Source organism: Dicentrarchus labrax, unplaced genomic scaffold, assembly GCF_905237075.1.
Source record: "Dicentrarchus labrax unplaced genomic scaffold, dlabrax2021, whole genome shotgun sequence".
In the NCBI taxonomy this organism is placed as follows: Eukaryota; Metazoa; Chordata; class Actinopteri; family Moronidae; genus Dicentrarchus; species Dicentrarchus labrax.
In genome coordinates this window covers 13,670,787-13,697,242 of record NW_026136716.1, presented here as the reverse complement: position 1 = coordinate 13,697,242, position 26,456 = coordinate 13,670,787, and the positions used below count along the sequence as shown (strand labels likewise).

Sequence of the window (26,456 nt, the reverse complement as noted above, 5' to 3'; positions counted from 1 at the left end):
TGCGCGCGCTGGGAGGTTCATGCACACTGCTGCCGCTCGCGCCACTCAACAGCAGATGCGCCTGAATGATGGACCGAACTATTTTAGAAACCGGGGGGGTGGTGGGGGACCTAAATTTAGCCTGAGGAGACAATAATGAGGAATAAGGTAACTATTTTAGGCTCAAAGCAGTAACATAGAGTGGGCTAATTAATGAGACACATTTAGGCTACAATTTATTGTAAAAAAAGAAGAAGAAGAAGAAGAAGACAAGAAAGAAACATTACTTTTGCTTCTGTTGCTTCTGTAAATCTCACCAAAAGTTAGTATTAGATAATGCATCATTTTACAAACTTACAAACAGGGGCGTTTCCAGACTTTTTTGACTGGGGTGGGTGGCACAGGAGGGGCACTGACTTATGCAGGGTTGGCATGAAGTATGTGTCTCAGCTTTACCAATTTATGCAATTCCAATTCCTAGTATGCAGAAATATTCAAATACACTCGATGAAAATAACACATCTATATACCACAAAACTGTTTTGTTTTTACCCCAAACTGTGTAAAAACACCTTGCATATCTGCAAAGGAGAGACTTGTGGGTACTCATAGAACCCATTTTTATTCAGAGATCCTGAAGTCAGAGGTCAAGAGATCCCCTTAAAAATGTCAGTTTTTCCATCGCCCCAATTTCTTGGGGGGTTATTTACCTCACCTCCTGACATGCTAGCATGACATTGCTGATACCACGGATGCGTTCAGTCAACAAGTTTCATATGATTCCAATATCTTTACGGTTGCTTTAAAACAGACAGCCTCTGAAAAACAGATGGAGTGGCAGAGGTAAGGATAATGACCAATCACATTTCAGCGGTGGCCACCCCAGGCCAGCCCCTCTGGACAAGCCCCTGAATACAAATAATAATTGTCCTAACATACATTTCATGGTGATATCTATTAGTTTATTTTGTTCACCTGTAGTGTCTCCTCTAATATAAAAAGATATAATGGTACGAATCAGGCACACGCATATCTATTAGGTTTCTTTTGGCGTTGTGTTGTTGATGGTTCCAAAATTTTGGGGCTTGTGACCCTTTAAAATTAAGTAATGTGACTTTTTTCTTTATGTATGTTGCATAAGTATTGAATCTATGTCTGACTTTTGACCGTTTTTTATGTATTTGTTATGTTTGTAGTATATGTAGTGTATGTTTTTTGTTCAGAGTTTTGAGAAAATGTTGTTATTTTGTAAATAAAACACGTATATGCTGTTTATACACATGTTTATAGCAGTGGTATGGAAAAGGAGGAGAGTTTAAATGTGTCTTTATTTTATAAGCTAATGTTAATGTTAGTTATACTGTGTATGAGACTAACACAGCAGGTTCTTCTTCTGAGGAAACACCATGCGGTCTCTCCCTTTGCCCAGCAGATGGCAGCATTATTAAGATAAAAGCAGCTGAGGATGTTTTTAGCCCCCACTGTCATGTGCAGGGAGACCGGTTTTCACTGCTGCAGGTACCGAGGGTGATGTTCCATAATATATATATTAATAAAGAACACAGTGTATTTCTGTTTGCAACACTACATATTTAATATCCATAATATTTAAATATACTTTTGTTGTAAGAGTTTTTGAGACATAAGCTTGTGTGGATTTTTTTTGTTAATCTCATCATGTTTAGGGTTGAAACTTTAACGTTTATTGTGTAGGAATGCTGAATAATTATTTTTTCTGATATTCTAATGTTTAAACATAAACCTCCACATATCCAAAATATATTGTGCGAGGGTAAATTGTTTAAGAAGGCATTTGGGGATCCTTTTTAACATTTGTAAATATTATGTCATGTATAATGATATGATATATTAAGTACTAACACCTGCATGGTGTATTTGTTAGCAGTCTGGCTATATTTGCCAGTACATATATGTTAATATAAAGTGTTTACAATCAACCTGGGGAACTGTTTATGTATTTTATGTGAAACACCACAGCTGCAATAAACTCAGATATTGAGGAATTTGTCCCAACTCACCACTGGTATCTATGGAAGCCAAGAGCGGCCATGGTTGCAGTTATTTTTTCAAGTGTTTTGCTGCTCATATTGTGGTGTGCTTAACTATGAATTGTGAACGGCCTTTTTGACTCATTTTAAATTATAAAAATTATAATTATAAAAATAATAACAATAATCTGTGGTTGCAGAAATATTAAAGTTCAGTAAAGTTTGGGAAAGAAAAAAACTCTTGTTGTCTGAATTAAAAATTAATTAATTAAAATTAATTTTATTCTGAAAACGGTTTCAGGAAAACAAAAGGTAGTCTTCTTAGATAATATTTTAATATTTCCATAATATTTCATCTCAAAATGACCCTTTCATTTGTTGAGAAAATATATTTAACCTTCTACCAATGTGGCCGCTCCCCTACTTCCGTAGATTTCCGTAGCTTTCAGCCATTCAGAAGTACCTTCATGGGCTGCATCCTTCAAACAATGTAGTCTCTGAATTGAGATACAATTACTTAACCCTTTGGTATTTGGTCAGTTGCTATGTTGTGTGTTGTATGTAAAAAGATGTTATATGCAAGTATAAGCCACCAAATTCTGTTTTTATTTTCTACATTAATATGGGAGACAATGAAATGAGCAAAAAAAAGCTAAATATGTTTTCAAATGAGCTACTTGGAAAAATCTAAAAAATCAAACATATTTTACTTTGCCTTCTACCACTTGAACTGAACAAATGACAAATAACACCCGTGTCATTTGGTTTGTGATGCAGTACACTTGCAACAAAGCCCTGCAGAGCTACAGCTACAGGCACATTTTACATGTTCCTTTTAGAAGCTGCGACGCTAACAGCAGTCATTTTTCTTTTCAGCCCTGCCGGTGCACAGAAATAACCAAGAACACTTTGCCGGTGATCAGCCAAGCTCCTCCATCCATCTCCACTGATTCAGACATCCGAGACGCTGAGTGGTTCACATGTGTGGTTTGCTTTTACCTGAGTGTGTGTGCACTCACCTGGCCTTCAAAGCAGTTATATGGACAGCCTCAAAATATCTTAGTCACTATGCTTTAAATAGCCATGTTCTCCTTTAAGCCATCTGTTGAACCTATGTACGTGGAACCACTTTATTACCTGACTCTGGATGAATGGATAAAAATATCATGGTCCAGTGGCACGGATATCAAAAGTAACTTTATCTGTGGTTTGTACAGGAGAAGCATGTGATATGCAGTTTCAGAAGCGACAAATGTCACGGTGACAGCTCTCTGTGTCTCTGAACACTAATATCGTCCACTGAACAAATGAAAAGGACCCACTTTGTTTCGTGGACTTATGTCTTTACGTGTTTAGAGACACTTTGATCAGACAAATCTTCTAACAAGTGGATGCGGTGGATTAGCTGAGTTTAAAGTAGGAGGATTAAGCTGTTTTGCTCTCTTTTTAGCAGTGCAATGGTCTGTCAGTCGGTCCACCACAAACATCTCAACAACTATTGGACTGATTGGTAGCCGTACACACAGTCATGTCCTCTTTAGGTCAAGTAAAAGTGTAATTTGTCCAATAGTTTGGTTTATATAATTATAAGTAATGGCATTCCCATCAGCCCCAGCTTTAGCTTTACTTACTACTTAGGGTTTGAGTTATGTGGGAGCCAGCGGGAGCCCATAAGAAACAGTCTGAGCTACCATGTGCGGGTCTCTGATACATTACCACAACCATTATTTAATGACAAATACTGCATTTTACAATGTAATAAATCCTATTTCCGTTAACGTTGTGCTACGTTAGCTACTACTCTCTTAGATTCTGTATTGACTGCTTGCTCTGTACTACAACTTCAAATTTACAGGTCGTAAAACATTGCATCCCGCCACTACTGAAGCGCTACATAGTGCGCCTACTTTCATATGATACCAAAAAGGGCAGAATTCTCTCTCCCATGGAAAGTGCACCCGTTAGGCTATTATTTCTCTATCTGCGCCCCAACGTTAGTTAGAGACCACAAAGCTCAGATTAGAATTCAAACGCTGCTAATTAGCAAATATCAGCAAGCTAACACGCTAAACTAATATGGTGAACATGGCGGACATTATTTCGCTAAACAGCATGTTTGCATTGTCACTGTGAATATGTTGCCATGCTAGTGTTAGCTATTAGCTCTCAGAAGTTTTTCAGGTATCTGTACTTTTCTTGAGTATTTCTTTTTCTGACTTTTCCCATTCTTACACAAATATCCGTTCTACTCTCTACTTTCTACTCCTTAAAAACAGGCTAATTCTATCATCCCAACACCAAGACCGGTACATGAGACGACAACAAGACAACTCTTTTACTTTTACTTGAGTAAAGAAGTTGAATCGATACTTTTACTTTTACAGGAGTCTTTTTTAAAGTATCTGTACTTCTCCTTGAGTTAAGAATGTATGTACGTTTGCCATCTATGCTAGCTCCAGGCAATATACTGTGCCTCACAGAGCTGCTTACATGGCTGTAGACTAGTCTACTAGACTGGTCAGTAGATGTCAACAACAAGCTACAGTAGTGCAACTGACTCCCTTATTGAATACATTTACTGCTATCAAACAGGAGCACAGTATTATTTCCAAATACTTGATTTGATTAGGTTGTGTATTATGGTACAGCAGGTTAACAGACAATCCTCAAAAAGCTCCAGGGTTAGGGTTAGGTCTTTGTTGAGCTATTGTCTTGCCCTGAACTTGACCCCTCAGGCAGACCCCCCAAACCCCCCCCCACAGAATTATATATGCATGTGTTAAAAGATGGTTCAGATGAAAGCAAAATGTTGGGGTTAGGGTTTGCCACATTTGGCTCAGAATTTATAAGAAATCACAAAAATACAACCATGGTGCTGAAAGAACGATTGAATTACTCAACACAAAAACAGCAAAAACTGTTTTCTATATAAATCTTTATTCTTCAAAAATGAAGTAAATAAAAGAAATTAAAATATGTAAAGAGTTTGTGGGCAGCATGAAAATATGCGTTTACGAGTATGAGTACATCTTCTATGTTATGTGTAATATTTATGGACTTTCGCTCCAGTTTTTCCACTTGTAAAATGGGAGGGGAAAAAAGACATTCAGATGAATAAATGAATAAATACAGTGCTAGTCTATTTCGGTGAGCCCGTAGTTTTACCAGCAGATTAAACTCTCAGACAGCAGAGCAGTGCTGCTCACTGGACTACGAACAATAAACACTAGAGTGCAGTCTATTCAGAGCGATGATGTGAGAACTATTTGGCAGTAGACGGGTAAGAGTGCAAACCACCTTTCATAAAACAGAGATTTAAGTCCCCCACCATCAGTTTTTCTCCTTGTTCCTACAGTGTGATGTTTGAATTATGTACGTGCAGAGTTTGACACTAGAAGGATGTTTTCACATTCATCTGCTGAAAGTGGAAAGTTTCTCTGTGCTCATTGAAAACCTGATTGTTCAGGGGGCGGGGCCTATCAGCATGACATCACAAATAGGGGAGTGGCTTTCTACCAGGGGCTGGCTGTCAGTGTCCTGGTCAGGCTGCACCACTGACCCCCCTGCCCAGTGTCGATTAGAGAGACAAACAGGATTACAGCCACGACCACGGAAAGCAGGATTTCCAGGAACTGAGCCTTGTGGTGCCTTTTATCTCACGCGAGCATTAATCTCATTGGCAGCAGTAAATTAACAGTGGACAAGGAACAGACCTGACTGAAGCTCTGAAATTCCACAATTCCCAACAATACAACACCAGGAATCACCCATGTGAAAGACCTCTGTCACAACATTTATGTCCATGTGGGCTCTGTGAGTGCATATGTGGGTTATGGGGCCAAGAAGGCTAGATTCCATGTGGGCACTCACCCACGTGGGCCCTTTGTGTCCATTTTACAGTATAGCAACTATGGATTTGCTAAAGGTAGGGCCCCACGTGGGAAAAACTGGGCCCCAAATGGGATATCTGTGGGCTATTGTGCAAATTTAAATGATGAAGTTGCTTCTCTGTTGTTGCTTTTTACGTTTTTCCTCCCAACGCCAACGCCAGCAATGAATAAACTAATTTAAATGAATAAATAAAGAGTTAACTTTTCTGGTTACATCTAAGGGTGCTTCAAGCTGCCTTCCCCTCCACTAGGTGCTTCTATTTCTTCTATTATTCATCAGTTAAGATCTCCTACATGAAACCTGCCTACATAAAAAATAGAACCACAATCACCGTGGTATACAGGACAAAATGGTGGACTTCAAGGTCTTACCTGTGTGCCTGTCTACTCTTAAGCAACGTGAATTATTTAACAAGTGAGGGAAGCTGAGGGAGTGAAATTACTTAAAAGAGCACCCTGTAACCCTCGTCTTCCTGATCGTGCATCAGTCAGACCACTTAAAAGAATAACAAATCCACCTCAAACAACATCCCATTGGACAAAAAAAGCTATTAGCAATGAACTCATCTTCATGCCCATTCTGTTGGGGGGGGGCATATTATTGGGAGTGCGAAAGGAAGGGAAAGGATTGTTTCTAGACTACAACGTGCAAACAAAGACCTTCAGTGATATTTACAGGAACACGTTACTCTCATGTTTATGTCTTTATTTATTCCTGTTTTGTTTTTCTCCAAATTTTTTCTCTAAATTTGGATAGTTGTCACTGTAGGCAGGTTTTGCTTTTGTATCGCAGCAGGAAGAAATATGAACATGTGGCAGGAGAGCAACAGTGTCAATATTGAGTTGTGCCATGTCCAGGTGGTTCCAAATATTTTTGCTGTTTTGTAGGAATGAGGGAGATTTTTCATCCATTCTATTACTTGTGAAGTGAAACCTGAACAGCTTACACCAAGCCTCCTGTTTTGTCTAGCGTGGGCGCCTCCAAGGGCAGTCCAGGGCCTGATACTAGATATTGAGAGCTACGCTGTGCCCTGGTATTATTTATTTAAATCAGTTAATTAAATGAAATAATGTATAAATCAATCCACAATGTATATTTTTTAATAATAGCTCATGTTAAAGAAAATAACAGCCGCAGCACTTTTGACTCTCTATCACACTGTGATTTTCAGTGGCCCCATCTGGCCACCCTTATGTTAAACTTCTTCTTTTGTCGTTTGGAGTTGAAACGATCAGCCGAGTAATCAATTAATCGTCAGCAGTTTCTGTGGGTTCTCAATTGTGAATATTTTCAGGGTTTTTTTCCCCTTAAATCTTTGGTACCCTCTTAAAAAGTGCTACCAGAGGTACAGTCAGTCTGACTACCTTAAGTATAATGCTTTCATTAAGATGAAGATGGTTAAAGCTACTGTGCAGGTGTTCAGTGTTTTTTATTTTTATTCCAATATTTATGATTAATTAGCAATAGCAAGATATATACCAAAAGCTTGAAAAAAAATTGCGATCAAGTTTTTAGCATGGATAACCAAAATACTGGCACCAAAATTGATTTATTCTTTTTTTTTTTTTTTTTTACAGTGTACATTATACAAAAATATAGAGTACCAAAAGTTCACAGTGTCCAAAAGGCAGTGTTAAGTCAAATCACGTCAATAATATTCAGCAGAAGTGTCCATTTAGGGATCAATTGGTGAACTGTGAAGTTACTGTATCCCATGTGGAATGTTGTTTCAGACTTCACTGTGAAGAAGGCTGTCGAGGCCTTTAAATACAAAACAACGCGTGCTGTGAAAGAAAAAGTGAGGCTTCCCCCTTGAAAACGAATATTTCCACTGTCCGGGCCAAAATCAGACAAACATATTTGTACAGTTTACACAAACATGTACTGTATATTCATGTAAGAGTGTTAGTGCATGCAGTCGCTCGTACGCAAGCACCCAAACGTGAACACGTATCATCAGGGCTGTTTGTTTCATGCTACATAACACTGCGAAATGTGAGAAAACACCTGAATTCATTTATGGTATTTACAATTTAGAAACACAAGATATGCAATATACATTTTACAGCACGGAGTAACTTAAATATTAACAATACTGTCTTTAAAGCCTCTATGTGTAGATTTTTGTGATCATCGAATCCTTTATATTATGGTGACAGTGTACATAAATAAGGCAATCCCACTAAAATTTGGTCGGATTCTTAAAGGACCAGTCTGTAGTTGCAGATTACAACCTCCTCGCCTCACCCTCCCATTCTGGTGTGTAGGAGAAACTGCAGTAGCCGCGAAACGCGTAAAAAATGCAAAAGGCCCTATAGAGCCAGAGTTTGGTTTGTCCATTCTGGGCTACTATAGAAACATGAAAGCCTCCATAGGCAATCTTTGAAGGTCCAGTGTTTAACATTTACACACTGGACCATGTTTCTACAGTTGCCCAGAATGGATAAACCAAACACTAGCTCTAGATAGGGCCATTAGCATTTTTCGCAGCTACCATAGCTTCTGCTTTGCGCTTGGAAGGGGAGGGTGAAGTGAGGGACTTGCTATCTGCAATCTCACTGATAGATGCCACCAAATCCAACACACACTGGTCCTTTAATGGTAGGGCGTGCAGTCTTTCATCAAATCCTACACAGAGAGGCTTTAATAGCCTACTACTTTCAGCAGTAGGACTTGTAAAAATGTTTTATTTTACAATTGTGGAATTTCAGAATAATTTCCAAGAGGTTTCCTGTAAAGAAAGTAATTTGGTACTAATTATAGGGAAAATAGAAATGGTGTTCAATTGGTCCCAATGAATTGTTGCATAACCTCAGGAGTCAGCTGAACATGCTAAAAGCATACAAGATAAATGTCACAACATATTTCTACAGGTAAGCATATTCAACATATATAGAGAATACATTACGGTTACAGTTCCATTACGGTTCCTATAAGGGAAAAATGAATGAATGAAGTGAAAGCCATTCCTTTTTTCTCTATAATTTGAACCAAATTTCTTTGTTTTTTCCAGAATATTTCTTGGAAATGATTCTAAAATTACAGACCCCTAAAACAAGACATTACCAAATTTGTATATCACAGGGAGCCTGTAACACTATTGTAAGTATAATGTCAACATCATCACGAGCAACAGAAAGAGCACTGTAATGCTACCCACTCTGAGCGTGCATACCTCATACACAACACAGACAGCCATTCATACTCCCATTCACATCTATAGACAATATCGGGTATCTAGTTCATCTACACGTTTTTGGACTGTGGAAGGAAACTGGAGCACCTGGATGAAATGCATGCAGACACTGAGGAGTGTAAAACGCCAAATATTAGTCTTTTGTTCTCTTCAGATTTGCTCACTGTTTACTTGTATTCAGAAATGTAAGACAAAACTCAGTTATAGTCGCCTTGTTTTTCTTAATTGGCAAAACTAGTGTTCAGCATATTTTTCAAAAACAAAACTCAAAGTTATAACTTATTACACTGCTGCAAAACATTTTCTACATGCAAAAAAAGTCTTATAGATGTTTTTCCTGCTTTTGGGCAGCCATTGTTTTCCATTCATTTCAGTACCCTATAAAAACAAAATGTAGAGACTTGAAACCTGCATGAGCAAGTTCATCCATCACAGTAATACACATTTCTGGGTTACCTTGTCGTTGTATGGGTCTGCAGTTGAAAAGTGTGGATTTAAAAAGCCTGCGGCTGATTTATGGTGTGTTTATGTTCTGGTGAGAGGCTCTGAAATATATACGGTTACAGCTGTATTAGATTTGGTGATTTTTGAACATTAAAGCTGCAGTTGGTAAGTTTTATATAAATAACGTTTTGTCATATTTGCTGAAACTTATAACTATATCCTGGCAGTAGTACATGAGACAAATAATATGTGAAATAATCAGGTTCTTCTGGCCCCTCTTACTGCTCCTAATGGTTTTTGCAAGAATCCACCGACCCTACATAGAAAGATAGTGCCCAGGTGGTCATAAACTGACATTCTGGGTGGGTGGCTTGAGGATAGTTGAGTCTCATTTAAGTGTCTGTATCTGATGAACTGGGAATGAAACTCAACAATCAACTCTCTTTCTTGGCTCTGATTGGTTGTTTTTATTCAGACGCGGTGGATTCTTGCAAATGCTATTAAAAGCTCTAAGAATTGCCAGAGGAACCTGATTTCTTCCACAGATCATCTATCTCGTGTACTACTGTCAGGATATAGTGAAAGTTTCAACAAATCTGACAAAAAGTTATTTTTATAAAACTTACCTACTGCAGCTTTAATGCATAAACATTCGGAAAAGAGGAGTGTGACTGACCAAGAAAATGCCCCACATGATTACAAAATCAAATAATTTTGCCTCAGCAAATACAGACACAAACAGCGACATCTATGAACACCACTAAAATAATTCATAAAATCTGCTGACAAAAAAGTCAACAAACATTTTTACAATGTACAGTACAAATCGAGGTGTGGCAAGAATGTCCTCTTCAGTGTTGTTTTCTGACGTGGACTCTGCTAAACATGAAAATTAAAGCAATTCTCTGTTCATTTCTTCACTCCATTTCCACACAGTGAAGGATGACACCTCACAGTCATCAGTCTTTACTGATGGCAACACACACTTAAGTGTCTGAGCCAAACAGTTCACATTATTACAGAGTCCTCTGAACCCACCTGCCGAAAATGAGGAAAGGACAAAAACAACAACCAGTCGACGAGATCAGTCCAGTGGAAATCCAGGTACATAAAATGTCTGAAGTCTAATTGAAGCCCTGGAGTTCTGGGTCCCACCCTGCTTCCATACTGCCCTGAGCACAAATGGAGCACCTTAGGGTGGGTGAAGTAAGAGGAAGGGGACCCCACCAATACTGTAGGTAGGTACTGGTTTCATTCAGAGAGTGAGTGAAAACATGCTTCTTTCTTGGAAGGGTAAAGGCTGCTGCATATCTCTTGCATTGGTTGCTTCTTCTTCTGCCTCAAACGTAAGAAGCAACCGTATTTTGAAGAATGGGAGAAAACAACAGGCCTGCAGCTTTCACTGGAGACTTTGCAAGTGTTGTGAAAATACAGGCATTTGAAAAAAATCCAAGGTACTCAAGGTGCACAAATATCTAAGAATATTCAAGCCCGTAAAACTGATAAATATATATTGTAGGCCATCGCTTCTTCTTTAGAATACTACCAGAATACGAACTGCAGCATCGCTCTCATTGACTACGTACAGTCTGTTCACTGAATGTTTGGATTTTAGAGTTGTTCTGATACCAATACCAGTATCAGAAATTCCTTCGGTACTGCCTAAAATGCGGCATCAGGGATCTGTGAGTATGCAGCCTCAAAACAGGAGCCTGCAGTGTCCCGTTCACTTTTTTTTATAGCAAAACCATGACTACTCTGATTCTGACAAATGGTTTATCCTGAGCCAAGCCATGCAACAATGATAGCAATTATACAGGCTTAGTAGTATATGCTCATTAAAAACATAAAGCACATGTATATTTTTTTTACCGCACATGTATCAGATCGGTACTCTTATCGGCCAATAGGCAAAGTTCAGGTATCGGGAGGGAAAAAATTGTACTGTATTGAACGGAAGGCAAACATGACCAAACTCTATGTGATGGCTAACAAACATTTGCTCCACAGCACCAGCTAAAGGGTCAGTGCAATGCAACAAAGTCTGCGAGTACAAGAAAACAATAGCATGTATGTATAATTGGTTGGATACGGCGCATACACACCTCCAGGGGAGATGGCTGCAATTCTTCACTGAAATTTCACAAGCCAGTGCTGTACGCTCTACACCGCAAATTTCTTGGCATGCTGTAGCAACTCATTAATGAAAAACTGCACATGATGCTATAACTTTGCATGATGTAAAACAGTTTCGTACAATTAAGATCCAATAATGTTACACTGAGTTGCTACACGATCAACGTTTTAGTGAAGAAATAGTTCCTGTTAAAATGTTCGCATTGAGGTCTGTGGGTTATCTAGAGTAAACGAAAAACTGTTGCTTAATGTTGTTTTAGTTTCTGTCAGCACCTTGAAAACGTGGGCAAACAAAGCCAAAACTCTCTGTGTGATAAATTTGGGTGAACAGAGCCTTTAAGATGAACAGATCTACAGATTGGACTGGAACATTAGAATGGTTTTGGTCTTTACTTTAAGACTATCTTGACCAACAGGATCATCTATCAAAATCTTTTTGAATGAAGAAACACTTCAGGGTGGTGTTTGGGTTGTTTTCAGAGCCCGACCGCCTCTCAGCTGTGCATGTAGGTCCTGCAGGGGGAGTCTGGGTGGAAGTCGTACTTGCTCAGGCTGGTAGGGTAGTAGGTGGTGGTGAATATATTGCTGGAGGGCAGCGGGGAAGGGAAGTGGTTGCACGTCTCGTCATTCACGTGGAGATTGTTCTTGTTTAGTGTCTGTAGTGCGGAGACATAAAGGAAGTCTTGGTCCTCATAAAAGCACAAATATGATCATATTTTCAAAGCTAAAACATTTCAGTTACATTATCGTATCGAGTATAGGTATATAATGAAACAATTCAACCGGCCCACCTTAAACTCCATGGGGATGTACTTCTCATTCTTTGGCGTGGCGTTGCCCTGCTTGTTGTAGGTGAGGTGGTTGGGCGTGCTGGGGTGGATGACTGCTGACTCTGGCGACGGTCGGTTCAGGTGGTGGCAGTAGGAGTAGGCGAGTGCCGACAGTAACGCTGCAGCAAAGAAGCTGGCCGAGCCCACTGCTACCAACTGGAACAAAGTAAAGGCTGGGAGAGGAGGGGTTGGAGGGGAAGAGGATGAGACAAAGGAGAGGGATCGTTAACAAATGAGACTGAAAAATCTAGTAAAGTGTTGTTTATAAAGACTGGGTTCTGCTCATGAGGGAAACTTAGCAGAGAAAATGACAGATGAACAGCTCTGTAAGAGGCCCTCAGAGTCTGTATTGTTCATTACACCCAACAGGTTATCGAATCAGCAACTTTAACAGGTTTTCCTAGCCAGACCTCTGAATAGCTGGCAACATTTTTGTCAGTGATTTAAATAGACCTGGTGATGTGCTCATTGGCAGCTGTTTCACTGGTTGGAAACACAACTGAGCCTTAGAGTTTGTTGTCAGGATTATGAATGGGGGACGTCCTTTGCCAGAGACAGAAAAATGGAACAAAGAAATTGACAGAAAAAGTGAAAACAAGCTCTACAGGTTGTTGTAAACTCAAAATACACTCTTACTTCAGCATAGCTGTGACAAGTGACTGCTATTCTATCTTGTGTGTCAATTAAAAATGACAAAGACTTCCTCTGCAGTTTGATTAGCAATTTGATATGTGTGAATGACGATCTATCTGCATATATCTGCATAAAATCAGCTGCAGATATATTTTTTAAAAACTAATAAAAAGCAAAATCACTAGCTAATGGCTTCCGAGATTGACCACCTCTTATGACTGTATAAGGTAAGGTTCCTCTGGGTAACTTGAATGTGCCTCAGCCTATTTATTACATCTTGCAATATATGTGCAAGGGCAAATTCTGGTGTAAGGGTAGAATCAAAGCACTGGGGTTCATCCTCTGGGGACTTTGAATATCTACATTACATTCAACATAATAAGGAATATTACACAATGTAGAAAGTTGATCATCTGGCCTAAGAAGGGCACTAGAAGAGGAGTCGGCTATTGACCAAAATCTAGAAAAGATTTCAGGGATCAGGGGGTCTAGAGTACTATTGTATATAGTTATACATCAAATATCACAGCTGTCTGACCAGTAAAGCCAAGATTTCTTCACTGACTGGCATCCTGAAGCCCTGCTGTCAGTATGTATGTCCATCGTACTGGGACTTGACTCTCCGGCTGCTATCTAACCTCATAAAAAGGCCAATACCGACCGCACACTTTGTCCAGTCCCATTCCACATGTGGGAAAAAGCCACAAACAAAAGTCAATATACCACCAACTGTATTGTACACCTCAGGCAAAGAAGTAAGCCAATAACTTTGTAACTCTGCAACAAGAACTAGGTGTTCATCGGTCGCAATTAAACTGAGGTGGCATAGATTTACTCTGAATGCAACAGGAGAGTGAAGGCTGATTTTCTGTTGGGAATTGAGCAGTACACACCTACAGAAGGTGTCTGCAAAGTGTAATAATTTGGGGAGACAGAATTGAGAGACAACTGTTGTTTTCACTTACTTCCACAGCTCTGGTCCTCCTGTCCGGGTAAAATAACTGGAGAGAGACAGAAAGAAATGAAACATCAATTTAGTGAAGTAAAATCCCTACAGCTCTAAAAGATCAAACAACGAAAATGACAAGATCAGTTAATTTCTCTCAAAGGCTTCACTGTTCGAGGTAGGCAGAATGATGACATCTCCATTAACTCATCTTCTTAATTTAACAAAGAATGAACAAGTCAGCATTTTTTGTGTCTGATTGAACTTTTGTACGGATCTGACTGGATCTTTCCGACTTATATCAGCAACAGCCTGCAGAAATGTACTATAGGAGGGTTGAAAACATTACAAACCTGTTTCAACAATTTCCTAATGAAAGCATGTGCTTACCTGGCACCTCATGAGGCTGGCATGGCCTAGACTGGGTGAGGTTGCCCTGGCAGAGACTGGCCTCAGCCTCTTGGTCTTCGCCACAGTGACGAGTGCGATGCTGCAGACCCTCCTCGTCACAGTCTCCCCACTCTGTCCATTCACCCCAACCTGAGGACCAAAGAAAAGAGTGGACAGAAAGAATGAAAGCTTGAGTTTGTCAAAGAGAAACTGTGAGATACAGTGGCTTGTTTTCTGTCTAGGTAGTTTACAACTGTGAAAACAGTTAATCTGCTTAGTTGTAAATTTAGGAAGTGGATTTTATTTTACTTTCAATGCTTTTGGTTTTGGACACATATTAAAATGTGTTTTCTATTTCAGTGTCCAACCAGTTTTAAGCATCTTTTAAAAACTGCACAATAAACAAAGCCAAAACAGACACTCCATAAATGGTAAAACAAAAATGAAATACATAAATATCCAAACATTTTCTTGGCTGAGATAGAAACATTGACTTCATGCTACTAACCAGCTTCTCGTTTACAAATCCCCCCATCAGCCAACCGCAGCTTAGCTTAGGCTACAGTTAGCTAGTTGGCTGCCCCTGCCTTGCATCTCTCTCAGGTAGCAGAGAGCAATCGTTACACCATTGGCATTTATTGTTAGCTAAAATCAGCACTGTTTGTCTTAAGTTAGTATCATGGATCACGTTAGTTGGTAAAGCTAGTATTTTGCTGGAGATAATGCTAGTGAGCAAGCAAGCTAGCCAGCCAACTGCAACCCAGCCACACTGCGTTTATCCACTCAAGACTGTATTTTGCTACATTTGCTACGTTAGCTAGCTTTTTGTCTGCATTAACAAGCAAGCGAGACAGCTAAAACCACAATATATACCAGAAGCTTTGCAGTAATGTTAGTTTTGACTTTGTGTTGGACGTGTGCGAGAAATCCGTTCACAAACTGTTACAGATAACTGAGAAGGTCGGGGAAGGTTATGTTACCAACCGTTGACAAATTCGCAATAAAAAGTTAAATATATAAAAATAATAATATATAAAATGCTTTAGAATCTTACATATGGCACCCTTAAGTATCTCTACTTCAGAAGAAATACCCCAAAATTAAAAAGGGTATTAAATTAGAATTTAAATCAATAATGTAACCAGACCCAATCCATGTCCACTGGTTTTTTGAACATCCATAATAGAAGTGGTTCAAGAGAGGATTTTCCAGTTTGAGTCAACTAAGTTTTGCATGGGCACACAAAAAGGAGAAGAAAGTAGCTTCTTGTAATGAGATATCCTGAAATGAACACTGCGTATTCAGCAACAAATTCAAGCAGCCACTAGAAGTCCCTTCATCTCCTGTGGAACTGAGTGACCAGAAAAACTGTGTGGAGGGTGTCCAAGTGTTCAGGTTGAGAAATGTTGGCCACAGTGCAATGGTCATTATCAGTCAACAGCCAGTCACAGTTCAGCCTTCTTGTGTGGCTGCTGGGGCTACTTTGTTTACTGAACAAAAGTGTAAAATGGATGAGAAGTTAATTACACCAATTTGCTCTCTGTGTCTCTACTTTGATTTGAAAGTCCAAAAAAATAAAGCTACACACAAGTTGCATCTGCCCATGCTGGGGTCAGTGTATAAAAATGTTTCTGTCTCTTTTCTGACTTTCAGCCAATGCATGCTGGGACAGGCTCTAACAACCACAATGTTTGCCTTCTCAACCCAAATATTGATTCACCACTTGCTGAATGGAGGAGATTTCCCATCAGTGTCCACACAAACAGCATTATTTGATCTGGGGAGACAGCGTGAATCTACGGAGTGTATTTATGGCGCATCAACATATACACAATAAGCAGAACAGTACTTTACAAAGCAAGACAGCAGAACAAAAATTAACACTGCAAATTAGGGTTATGAAGAAAAAAACTATTCCCAGTACTCAAAAGTGTGAAATGATTCATGTTGTTCACACAACCATCACCATTACCCCAGCAGGGAATGCTGGCAAGGAGCGGCCCTGAAATGGTTGCCAGAACTGGAGCTGGGTAAGTGAAAGTTGTCTGTATGTAAATATCTGGACAGCTTTTTTTGGCTCCATAGTCAATCACATTGGACTTGTAATGAAACAATGACTATACGGTTTAAGTGTTGACTTTTAGGTTTAATTGGACAGTATTTACAAAGCCCTTTTTACACATTTGTATACCTTAAATAGGCTTGAATGCAGACAGAAGCTGCTCTGTTGCATGTTGTAGTGTGACAAAAAGCAGAGTGTCATCAACATAGCAGCAGAGAGGAATATTATGTCTGCAGATAATATAACCTAAATGAATAATATCAATAGAAAATAATGGATATTGGACACAATATCAACCCTCTAGACAACATTTTTTCAAGCTGGATCCTCGTCTGTGATTGGGAGGTGTAAAGACAGGTTCCTATGGTAACTATAAGGTTAAAGTAAAAGCTCTAAGATAGCTCTCTGCTTTTTTGTTTCAGCCACATTTTGTGATGAGCTATAAGCTAACTGGTTTCACATAAAAATCTTCAAAAATGCAGCTGTCATACCTTCACAGACATGAGTATTACAGAGTGCCTCTTCAGTGTGCAGGCCTATACAGATGTCTCCTCCACTAGCAGGGGGTGGATTACTGCACGTCCGAGTCCGCTGGTAGTGTCCGCCCCCACAGCTGGCCGAGCACTGGGACCAGGATGACCAGCAAGACCAGGCTCCACTTACTGGAACACACACAATAAACTTTAATAACCTAATGTACATATTCTGCTTTTACTAAACTAACAGCCAGAGCCTCCCTGTTACCTGGGCAGGGTGTAATGTTGCAGTCCTGATACTCCACTGGGGATCCCACACAGGCGCTGGGGTTGGTCCTGCCCTCGGCTGACGAGCAGCTACGTTTCCGGGTTCGGAAGCCTCTGGAACACTGCTGAGAACAGCTGGACCATGTTTCCCACAGTCCCCAGCGCACACCTTGGGGCTGGGACAGAGTTCGCCCACTAGTCTTCACCAAGTCTTCAACCAGAGCTGGAAATACACAGAAAACACTTTTTATTTGCCTCATTAGAAATGCATTTAAAATGCACCATAAATAGTGTTTTTTCAGTTCCTTTCACATGATAAGCAATGCGCCAGAGCAGGGAGAAAGAAAACAGAAAGACTTAAACAACTTTCACTCAGAGAAAAGAGTGAAAGTTGATGCCTTTTGATCCGCCCTGCTGAATGAGAGAATTGCTCAGAAAATCTAAAGTTCTGAATGAGTTGAGTTCAAACAAGAACCGCAGGATTTTATCTTAACTCAGCAGACAGACAGCCTGTTATGAAACATTAATTAGTGAGGTGTAATGTGGGTCACATTGAAAAATGAAGCAGTTTTCCCCATACACCCGCCACACACACATAGGCATCCACAATCACAAATAATTTACATATGAATGAGGTGCACTTCCTGAGGCTTTCAACGAGGCCAGCTGAAATATTTCAGGTTTTTTTTCTGTAGACAAGAGGACAAGAGCAGCTACAAAACATGAGATGGAACAATACAGTGACATTTTCACCTTGTCAGCTTTACTTATTTTGGATTAAATACCTAAACTGACTTTTTTGTATAAGACAGATTCCATGAAGGGAAAGGAAAAGCCTGTCTCTGAGGGATGGAGGAAGTGGACATGTGCTTCCCTATGACGCTTCAATGATGTTTAATCAATCTGCTGATTGATGTCTACATACAGTTTGGCTACATCTTACTTTTGAATAGACCAGCTGTGTTTATTGTGGCAAACTGGGAGCTCCGCCACCAGCAGCACTTTTAAAGCCCAATCAGATACAGTTCCTCTCAGCAGTTTCTACAGCTACAGTATGTGAGACTATAGAGCTAGACCAGGCTTTGCTTTGTTTTTAGACTGGTCCGACTAATTTAAACCTAAAATTTGCCACCCTGTCCACACGTTAAAGGGGCAGTTCACCCTAAATTTTAAAAAAATACATATTTTTCAACTTACCTGTAGTGCTATTTATTTAAGATTGTCTCTTTCCAGAAATCATAACCCAGTTACTCAAGAAAATTTTACCTTATCGTGAGCAGTTTTAGCAAGAACTATGTTCTTTCTGCTGAACTACACCCGCCATCTATAGCTGAACGTTAGCTATCTCCGTGGTGCAACAGAGCTAGCTCACGTTACAGCTCAGCCGATGAGCACGGCATTGAGGCTCCCATCAGCATGAACCCCATGGCCATGCGTAGATGCACGCTTCCTTCTGTGCTGTGATACGCGGTCTGTGGAGTATCTTGAGTAACCGTATCATCATTTCTGCAAGGAGACATTGTTGTTGAGTTTCTCAAATGTATTTTTTTGGCACTTTGAGAACCACAAGCTGGGTGCCACCTGGTCCCATTATGTTGGGGAGAAGGCAGACTCTTTGGCCGACATCTCCAAAACTCTGCAACTCACACCAAAACAATCCAGCCAGATTAAATAGCAGGTAAGAGGAAAAATATGTATTTTTTAGTTTGTCTTTTTAAGGTGGCATCTGGTTATACCTGCAGTTTGGTAGGTAATTACCATACCAGCTGTGTTTCCATGGTAACAATCAAGAACACCTGCTGGAAACTGACAAAAGAGGAAAGCATGGCTACACTTGTAATTTGCTAACAACACTGCAGAGCAAGAAGTTGGAAGGGAAAGAGTTGTCAAGCTTTCCTGTTCATTCCCAGTACTCACAGTCAGTCTGGCAGGCTCCAGACCCGTCATTGGGGCAGAACCGGGTCTCCGCCTTCTTCTTGCCCAGCTGGAGCTGCTGGGGGTCGGGGAGCAGCGCCCGGCAGGTGTACCTGAATCTCTGCTCTTGCCTTGACCCATCTTGACTAACGTTGACCGGCATCCAGGGGGTCCAGGGGGTGTTGCGGCGAACCTCAGGGCAGGCCTCCAGGTTACAGGCCTTATACTCCTGAAAAACAAGATGGAGGAAACGTTTTACCATTAATGCAGAAGTCTAAACCTAGTTACTGCTGTCTGTTCTCCCAAAGCTTTAGGACCCCACTGTTTCAGTAATTCATTATGAACAGCTTGCAGAGACAGACTGCAACCTTAATACAGACTGCTAAACAGCACAAATATTACAGTTCTTTCTGGAGGGACTTTATTATGCAGCTAATTACTGTGTTTAATGGAACTGTTTAAACTCCTCTGGTGGCTGTGAAGAGGCAAAGCTTAAGATGGCATGGAAAGCTGCAGCTGGAGAAACACAATGATGCCTTTAGTCAGTTCTAAAGCAGTTGCTGAATCACTGAAAAGCAGCACTGATTGTGTGTGGGAAGACGGTGAGGGATCATGTCATATTTACAGCCCTAGAAACAACTATAGAACTTATTGCCCAGGGATTCTTGCAGGGCTGTACCCAACTCAGAATTCAATATGAAGATTTGACTCGACAGTCAGAGAAAGTAAAAGTGTGTGTCCTGCTCATATATAAAATCACATTTGACGCAGCTAAAAAATAAAAGTGCAGAAATTTGACTGACAAAACGACTCTGGGTGCTTTTGACTGAAGACTAAAATCACTGACTTTTAGGAGGGCAGCCCCAGCCCAGAAACCATAAACCTGTGCATTACACCTTCTCTTTTTGGCTGCTCACCAGCAGGTTAAAAGAAGCAGCCCAGGTCAACAGAAATAGCTGACAGGGCCAAGGAGGCATGGCACAAAATAACTGGTCATAAAAATTGGAGACAAAAAAGTCCCATGGGGATTAATCTTTGATTTTAATAACCCAATAATCCAGTATCCAACAAGTAAAGCCTCAAGCAATTCCAAATATAAATGATAAATAACTGGGTTCAATTGAACAAATTCTGTTAAAACTCTATTATCTCCTGCGGTCTGGTACTGCCTGCCCAGAGGGTCTGAATCAGTGACATCTTTTAAATCACTTGTCAAAACAGAACTTTTCAAAAAAAGTATTTTATTTAGTCTAGCACACCGTTTTATTACCGACATGTCTCATCTATTTTATAATTATTTTCATCATTATTGTATTTTTATCCTATATAGTATTAGTATTTCATTGTTTTAATTTTAATTTATGTGCCTCAGCGCAGTTGATTTGCAACATGTTTTATCTGTTTTATTGTTAGTATTTATCTGTACTGTTAGGGGTCTATTTATTCCACCTCACTTCTGTAGCATCTTAATTGTCTGATTTTATTTAGCCTCACTGCCTCCTTAATTGTTTTAAATCTTGGTTCCAACCATGTAAAGCACTTTAAAAAGTGCTGTATAAATAAAGTATTTATCATGTTTGAAAAGACCATGACTTTTTGGCATTGACTGTATGATCAACCAGGAACAGAATAAAATCATTTTTTTTTTTAAATATACAAGCACTACAGTACCGTGGAACATCCAGGACAGCTGTTGCCATTCTCACAAACTCTGGTCCTGGAGTGGACGCCCCCTCCACATTCAGCACTGCAGTGAGCCCAGGGACCCCACGCCGTCCACAACACTGGCAGAGGACAGGGCTTCTTTTCATTGCACAGCCTGGAAACACAGACACAGAGTCATCCCTATCCAAAATATGTTAACTCTATCATGTAGCACTAATGGTTGGCTAGCCATACTGAGGATGTTTTTATATTGCTCTTGGTGCGAAAACTGATCTCACCTCTCCTCTCGACCCTGGCCAACACAGATTCGACCACCGTGGCGTGGCGAAGGGTTGTTGCAGGACCGCTGCCGCACTTCAAATCCGATACCGCAGCTGCTGCTGCACTGGCCCCATGAAGACCAGGGAGTCCAGCCGCCATTCCTGAGCAACAGAACGCAGGATGGGAATTCAAAGTCAGTCAAAGTCAGCTTTATTGTCAGAAGGCAGGAAGGTTGGGTGGGTGGGTGGGAGGGGGGGCTTTCTGACAGCCTGGAGGATGTGCCTCGGGGGACAGAGGGGAGAGAATTTAGCTTCCTGACAGCTTGGTGGATGAAGCTTTTTGTGAGTCTGGTGGAGCGGGCACAGAGGCTCCAATACCTTCTTCCAGACGGCAGGAGGGTGAACAGACTGTGTGCGGGGTGGCTGGCGTCGCTCACAACCGAGATAGCTTTACGGGTGAGGTGGGTGATGTAAGTGTCTTGGAAGGAAGGGAGTGGTGCACCAATGATCTTACCAGCTGTGTTAACTACGCGTTTGTCAATTGTCAATCGTATTACGCGTGCAGTGGGAATCCATATGCCTCCACTCTCATCAACCTTGTTTCCGGCACCAGAAGTTGTTAGCTGCTGCTAAATGTTAATTTTGAAGATGGTGAAAAGATAAAAGCGACATCTCACCACGTCCTAAGTTAGATAAACATTAGCTAACTAGCCAAATAACAGTTGATGTAAATTGTCTACCTAGTTAGCTAGTGTTCTGCATCATCCTGTGCAACATTATCTTTCAGATGTAACTGCCTAAGTTAGCTAACAACCGCCAACCCCAACCCTACTTGTGTTTGTTTCTGTTGCAAAACTAACTTAAGATGTGACTACATATTTGTCGCTTTTATCTTTTCACTATCTTTAAAATTTGGTTTTCCTTTCAAAATAGACAAGTGTAGCACATGGCATATCTAAGTACAGGAAAGAAAGAAAGTTCTGACCAAGGCTTGCTCAACTGTTATTGGAGCACAGAGCAAAAAGGGGCGGGACTTAGGGCGGGTCAATACTGGTACATTGCGACAGCGCTACTTAAAGGGACTTTACCTGGAACAGTTTGCCACCTGGATAGTTGAGCCCTTACATCCGACCCCACCACATCGGGCCACAGGTCCGTCGCACGAGCGGGACCGACACACACAGCTGCTGACAGAGCCCTCGCCGTCATCATGGTTACAAGGTTGCCATGGCGCCCAAGGACCAAACCCGCCATCCTGTGTCAGGTTCCTCACCTCCAGAGGGGATTTAAGTGGGGCTTAAAATCCATGCCAAATGCACATGAATAAGTCACATGTGCCTAAATGCACTATTCTGGTCTAAATCTATAGCTTGGTGCCCTAAAAACTGTCCGAATTGGTGTATCACAAAAATATTACCATAACATTATTACTTAATGTACAGCTGTGGAAGATTTTAGACATTTCTCACAGAGGAACTCATGAGCTCTTGATAAATGAAAGCATTTAAATACATTGTATATATAAGTCCAGTACTCCAGGCTAACTGCATGTGTGTGTCTTACTGGGCACTCAGTGACGTTTTGGGTCCACTGGTTCATGTTGGAGCTCTCCTCGATGGTGGTGCAGCGCTTCTGTTTGTGATCCCAGCCACAGTACGGGTCCCGAGCTTCCATGCAGTGACTGGTAAGAGTGCACACATTTAGTCAGTAATTGTTGCAGTTGCAGAATTATGAAGTCTCTCTGCAACAGAGCCTGTGACTATTAGTCTGCACATTTCTACAGTCTATAGTCAGCAAGATGTATTAATTAATAACTTTTCCCTGTATTAAAGGACTCTGATTATGTTTCCAGTAGGAGGGCTAGAGGGCCTAATACTGAGAAACTTCTGTCCATCATACAATATTTTGTAAGGTTGTCAACATATTCTGGTACTGCATTTATTGTACTCATTAAATGCCTGGGTCTTGCCAGAATATGGACTGACAGTTGCAAATGCACTTTGTTTACAGGGAAAATAAACGGGGCTCTTAACATAATCATCTTTGTCAGCATTTAATGTGGGCGTTTTAGACTTGGCCACCCACGCGTGTTTGTCTCTTTAATGGCACCAAGTTCATAAATCTTTTTAAGTATTTGCAAGTTGAGTTGGTAAATTTGCACACTCACCACCAGCAGCAGCAAACCTACAAAGCAGGCTCACTGTTGCCTGTTTGCACCGTGGGTCCGAGAGGACTGAAATTTCATCTGTGCTGTATGTCGTGCATGTATAGCATATTTGACAAATAAAAAGCTGACTTGACTTGACACTGCAACTTTTACTTAATGGCTGACTGCAGATATTTGATTTTTATTATTTTATTCCTACGTCACTGATTATATATCATAAGTTTCATTGTGATCAATTATAAAATGAGTCAAACTCTATAATTCTGCTACTCATTATCTGAAAAACACCATATCTGACATTGCTGTTTTGAGGTTCTGTTGGATCATACCGTTCAGTAGGGTAGCTGGAGCAGCGCTCTAGGGGGATCTTTACCAGTCTATCATCAAGCCCAACAAACAAAGATCTGTCACTGTGCAGGATTTGCAGGCTCTTGATTGGTCCGATTTGCCCTTCTGGGAGGATCCTGAGCTCTTCCAGGTAGCAGCCGTGAAGGCTTTTATTGGTTGTTGAGAGAGCTTTCAGGATGGTGCCGTATTCTGATTGGATGAGATGAATATGGAGAAAAGTTCTGAAAATGATCTAGTGCACTGTATAATTGACATCAATAAAGGAGATCAAAATAAGCCAGAAGACCCCGTTGCTGCAGATAAAAAGGTGACAAACTATCTGTATCTAATTTTAAATAAGCCTTCTGACTCTTTTTTCTTTTTAAAGTCTGCTCCAGCCCTCTCCCCTCCTGCTCACCAGTGCCGATGTACATGACATGGTAGAGGGTGTCTCGGCCCTGCACGATGTCCACGACCAACTTGGAGAAGCGCAGGTTGTCCTGGGTGAGCAGAGGGTTGACGGTGACTGGCTGGACCACATCATTCATGAGGAAGAGTCGCTGGGCGTCCTGGAGGCTGCGCTCTGTCAGGTTCCCCCCGGGGCCTCCCTCCTCCAGTGTGCCACACTGCAGCCAGGAAGGAGAGATTAGTGTTCAGGATGTAGACTGAGGGGGGGTTTCAGACATGTTTTCTGAGTCTGCAGGTGTCTTTTCAACAGAAGACATTTAACTTATCAATTGCTGGTGTAACAAACAACATTAGTGGGTATATTTCAAGTAGATGTATCAGTGCCAGGGCATTGGTTTTATGCATGCTAGCTTACCTGCCAGTTACTGACAGTGTAAGTATATGTAAATAAATTCAAATCTGAAATTGAAAACTACAAAACTATTGCATATATAAAGCAGAGATAGCTACGACACCCGGATATCCCTGCAGCCCAATTTGAATGTTTTATATATGCATTGGCAAAACTTGGCATGCTCTTATTGTTGGAGGTATATTTGATGCAGCTGAACTAGAATTTTCTGTGTGCTGTACAGCAATAAGATATCTCTGTACTCGACACACCGAGATGAAATGGATGTCAGTCTTTTGAAAACTTGGACTAGGAAATTGAGGAAGGACAAAACTATCTGTTTAACATTCCCACATCAATCCACACCATCGTGTCAGAGAAAAAAACAGCTAGGTGGATGGAATCTTTTTCAAAATATGTGAATTACCTGAAAATTGGGTATGGGGTTCGGGGTGGAGAGCCAGGCAGTGCGGGGGTTCTCCTGGTAGCGAAAGGGTCCATTGAAGGCCTGGGTGATGGAGCTCAGATTGAAGGCACAGACAGCAGAAGCTGATATACTGTTCCTGAAGAAAGGGAGGGCGTAATCACAGTCAGATCTCAGCAATTGGGAGAGAAAGAAGGCAAGAATGACAGAAATAGAGTGTCTTATAATCTCAGTTATCAACAAAATGAAAGAAATCTATTGGTTTCAAATATTTACTGGCAGTTTGATATAGTCTGTCATCTTCTCATAGACAGTTGGGAGCTTCCCAGTCTATAAGCGCCTCATAACCAAACCCGTATGTGAGTGGAACTAGGAGTGTGAATTGGTTTTATGCATTTTTTCAAACTTTTTGGAGCTGGTTTTAGCTGTGTATGAATGTGGTAATACCAGAGGTGTACAAGTAAGTCTTTGCAGTCCTAAACTTTGAGTTTCAAATCTTTAACAGGTCATATTGCAGTCTTCACCAAATGAGATTACCATTTTGACAACCTAATGATCAAAATGAAATGATCTTTGGTTTGATTTTTCCACCTGGTGCTTAGTAACGGAATGTTAGTTCTTCAAGGTTCTCTCTTGCAACTTGATTGGATACTGATGGATTGGTTCAAACAAAGTCGATCTGGGGAATAATGGTGACCCCCGAAAATTGTGTTAAAGCTGTCGAACACACAGTACTGTCCAACTTCTGTCTGTAATAACGCGTAATGCATTGTTATCAACTGGTATTGTGAATAATGGCTAACCTGGCTAAAGCTTGGTTTTCTGACTTGTACTGGAACATTATCAACTCGGGTGGGATGTCATTCCCAGCACCAACTTCGAACTTCCGAGGAAAATGGAATGTAGCATTAGTGTCAACTTGCTAACAGAGCAGGAATTTGTGGCGCACTTTTTAAATACTTACTTTTTAATCTTTGGGCTTCGGGGAAGGTATCAAGTATTTTCAGGACAAAAGGCTCAAGTCCAAGTGAAGTGTCACCGGTGTTGTCCAAGTCTTTTTTGATTTTGTCAAGTCGAGTCTAAAATCATCAAATCTGTGATTCAAGTCCAATTCATGTGACTCGCGTCCACACCTCTGAGTAATGTGATGTTTGAAATGATGCACCTTGCAAGAATAAAATACCTTCTTGAAACAGTAACACTACTGGCTGTTGGTATGTTCAGTAAAAACATATCAGCATGAGCCTTTACACAGCTTTATCAGTTATATATATACATAAAGAGAGGAAGAGTCATGCTATAGATGAACATCACTCACACATTAGTGGTGAAGATGCCATAGATCAGGTCCTGCTCTGGTAGGTAAAAGGTGCTCTGCAGCTCGTTGTAGTAAAAGGGGATTTCTCCTGAGCGTGAGCAGTTGAGTCGGGCCTTCATGAAGGTGGTCCACGTGTCCTCCAGAAGGAAGCGTCCGCCCATGTCGTTCTTACAGACCCGCGCTACACGAGAGAACACCATCTTCCCACAGTCGTTTTCCACTGCAGTTTCTCTCAGGAAGAAGTAGGCAAACCGGCCGATCTCATAAACAGACACGAAATGAGGCTCTGAAACACACATGAAAGGAGAAAAGATATTGAAGGT

General features: G+C 40.8%; 2 protein-coding genes across 2 annotated transcripts in view; both read right to left on the bottom strand.

The window, feature by feature from the left end:
- The window catches only part of LOC127378482 (ETS translocation variant 5), a 79,443-nt gene that overhangs the window by 43,034 nt on the left and 9,953 nt on the right, over positions 1-26,456 (bottom strand). The window lies entirely within an intron of this gene.
- LOC127378479 (semaphorin-5B-like) overlaps positions 7,410-26,456 on the bottom strand; it is a 41,354-nt gene continuing 22,307 nt past the window's right edge. Inside the window, exons 9-23 of the mRNA XM_051427334.1 lie at positions 26,134-26,419; positions 24,819-24,954; positions 24,011-24,218; positions 23,595-23,802; positions 22,662-22,779; positions 22,187-22,371; positions 21,117-21,260; positions 20,845-20,992; positions 19,177-19,402; positions 17,261-17,482; positions 17,008-17,178; positions 14,455-14,604; positions 14,084-14,119; positions 12,447-12,658; positions 7,410-12,311 (exon numbers count right to left, since the gene is read on the bottom strand). Of these exons, the coding sequence (XP_051283294.1) occupies positions 12,150-12,311; positions 12,447-12,658; positions 14,084-14,119; positions 14,455-14,604; positions 17,008-17,178; positions 17,261-17,482; positions 19,177-19,402; positions 20,845-20,992; positions 21,117-21,260; positions 22,187-22,371; positions 22,662-22,779; positions 23,595-23,802; positions 24,011-24,218; positions 24,819-24,954; positions 26,134-26,419 (2,612 nt within the window). The 3' untranslated portion in view covers positions 7,410-12,149. The remainder of the gene's footprint in view (positions 12,312-12,446; positions 12,659-14,083; positions 14,120-14,454; positions 14,605-17,007; positions 17,179-17,260; positions 17,483-19,176; positions 19,403-20,844; positions 20,993-21,116; positions 21,261-22,186; positions 22,372-22,661; positions 22,780-23,594; positions 23,803-24,010; positions 24,219-24,818; positions 24,955-26,133; positions 26,420-26,456) is intronic.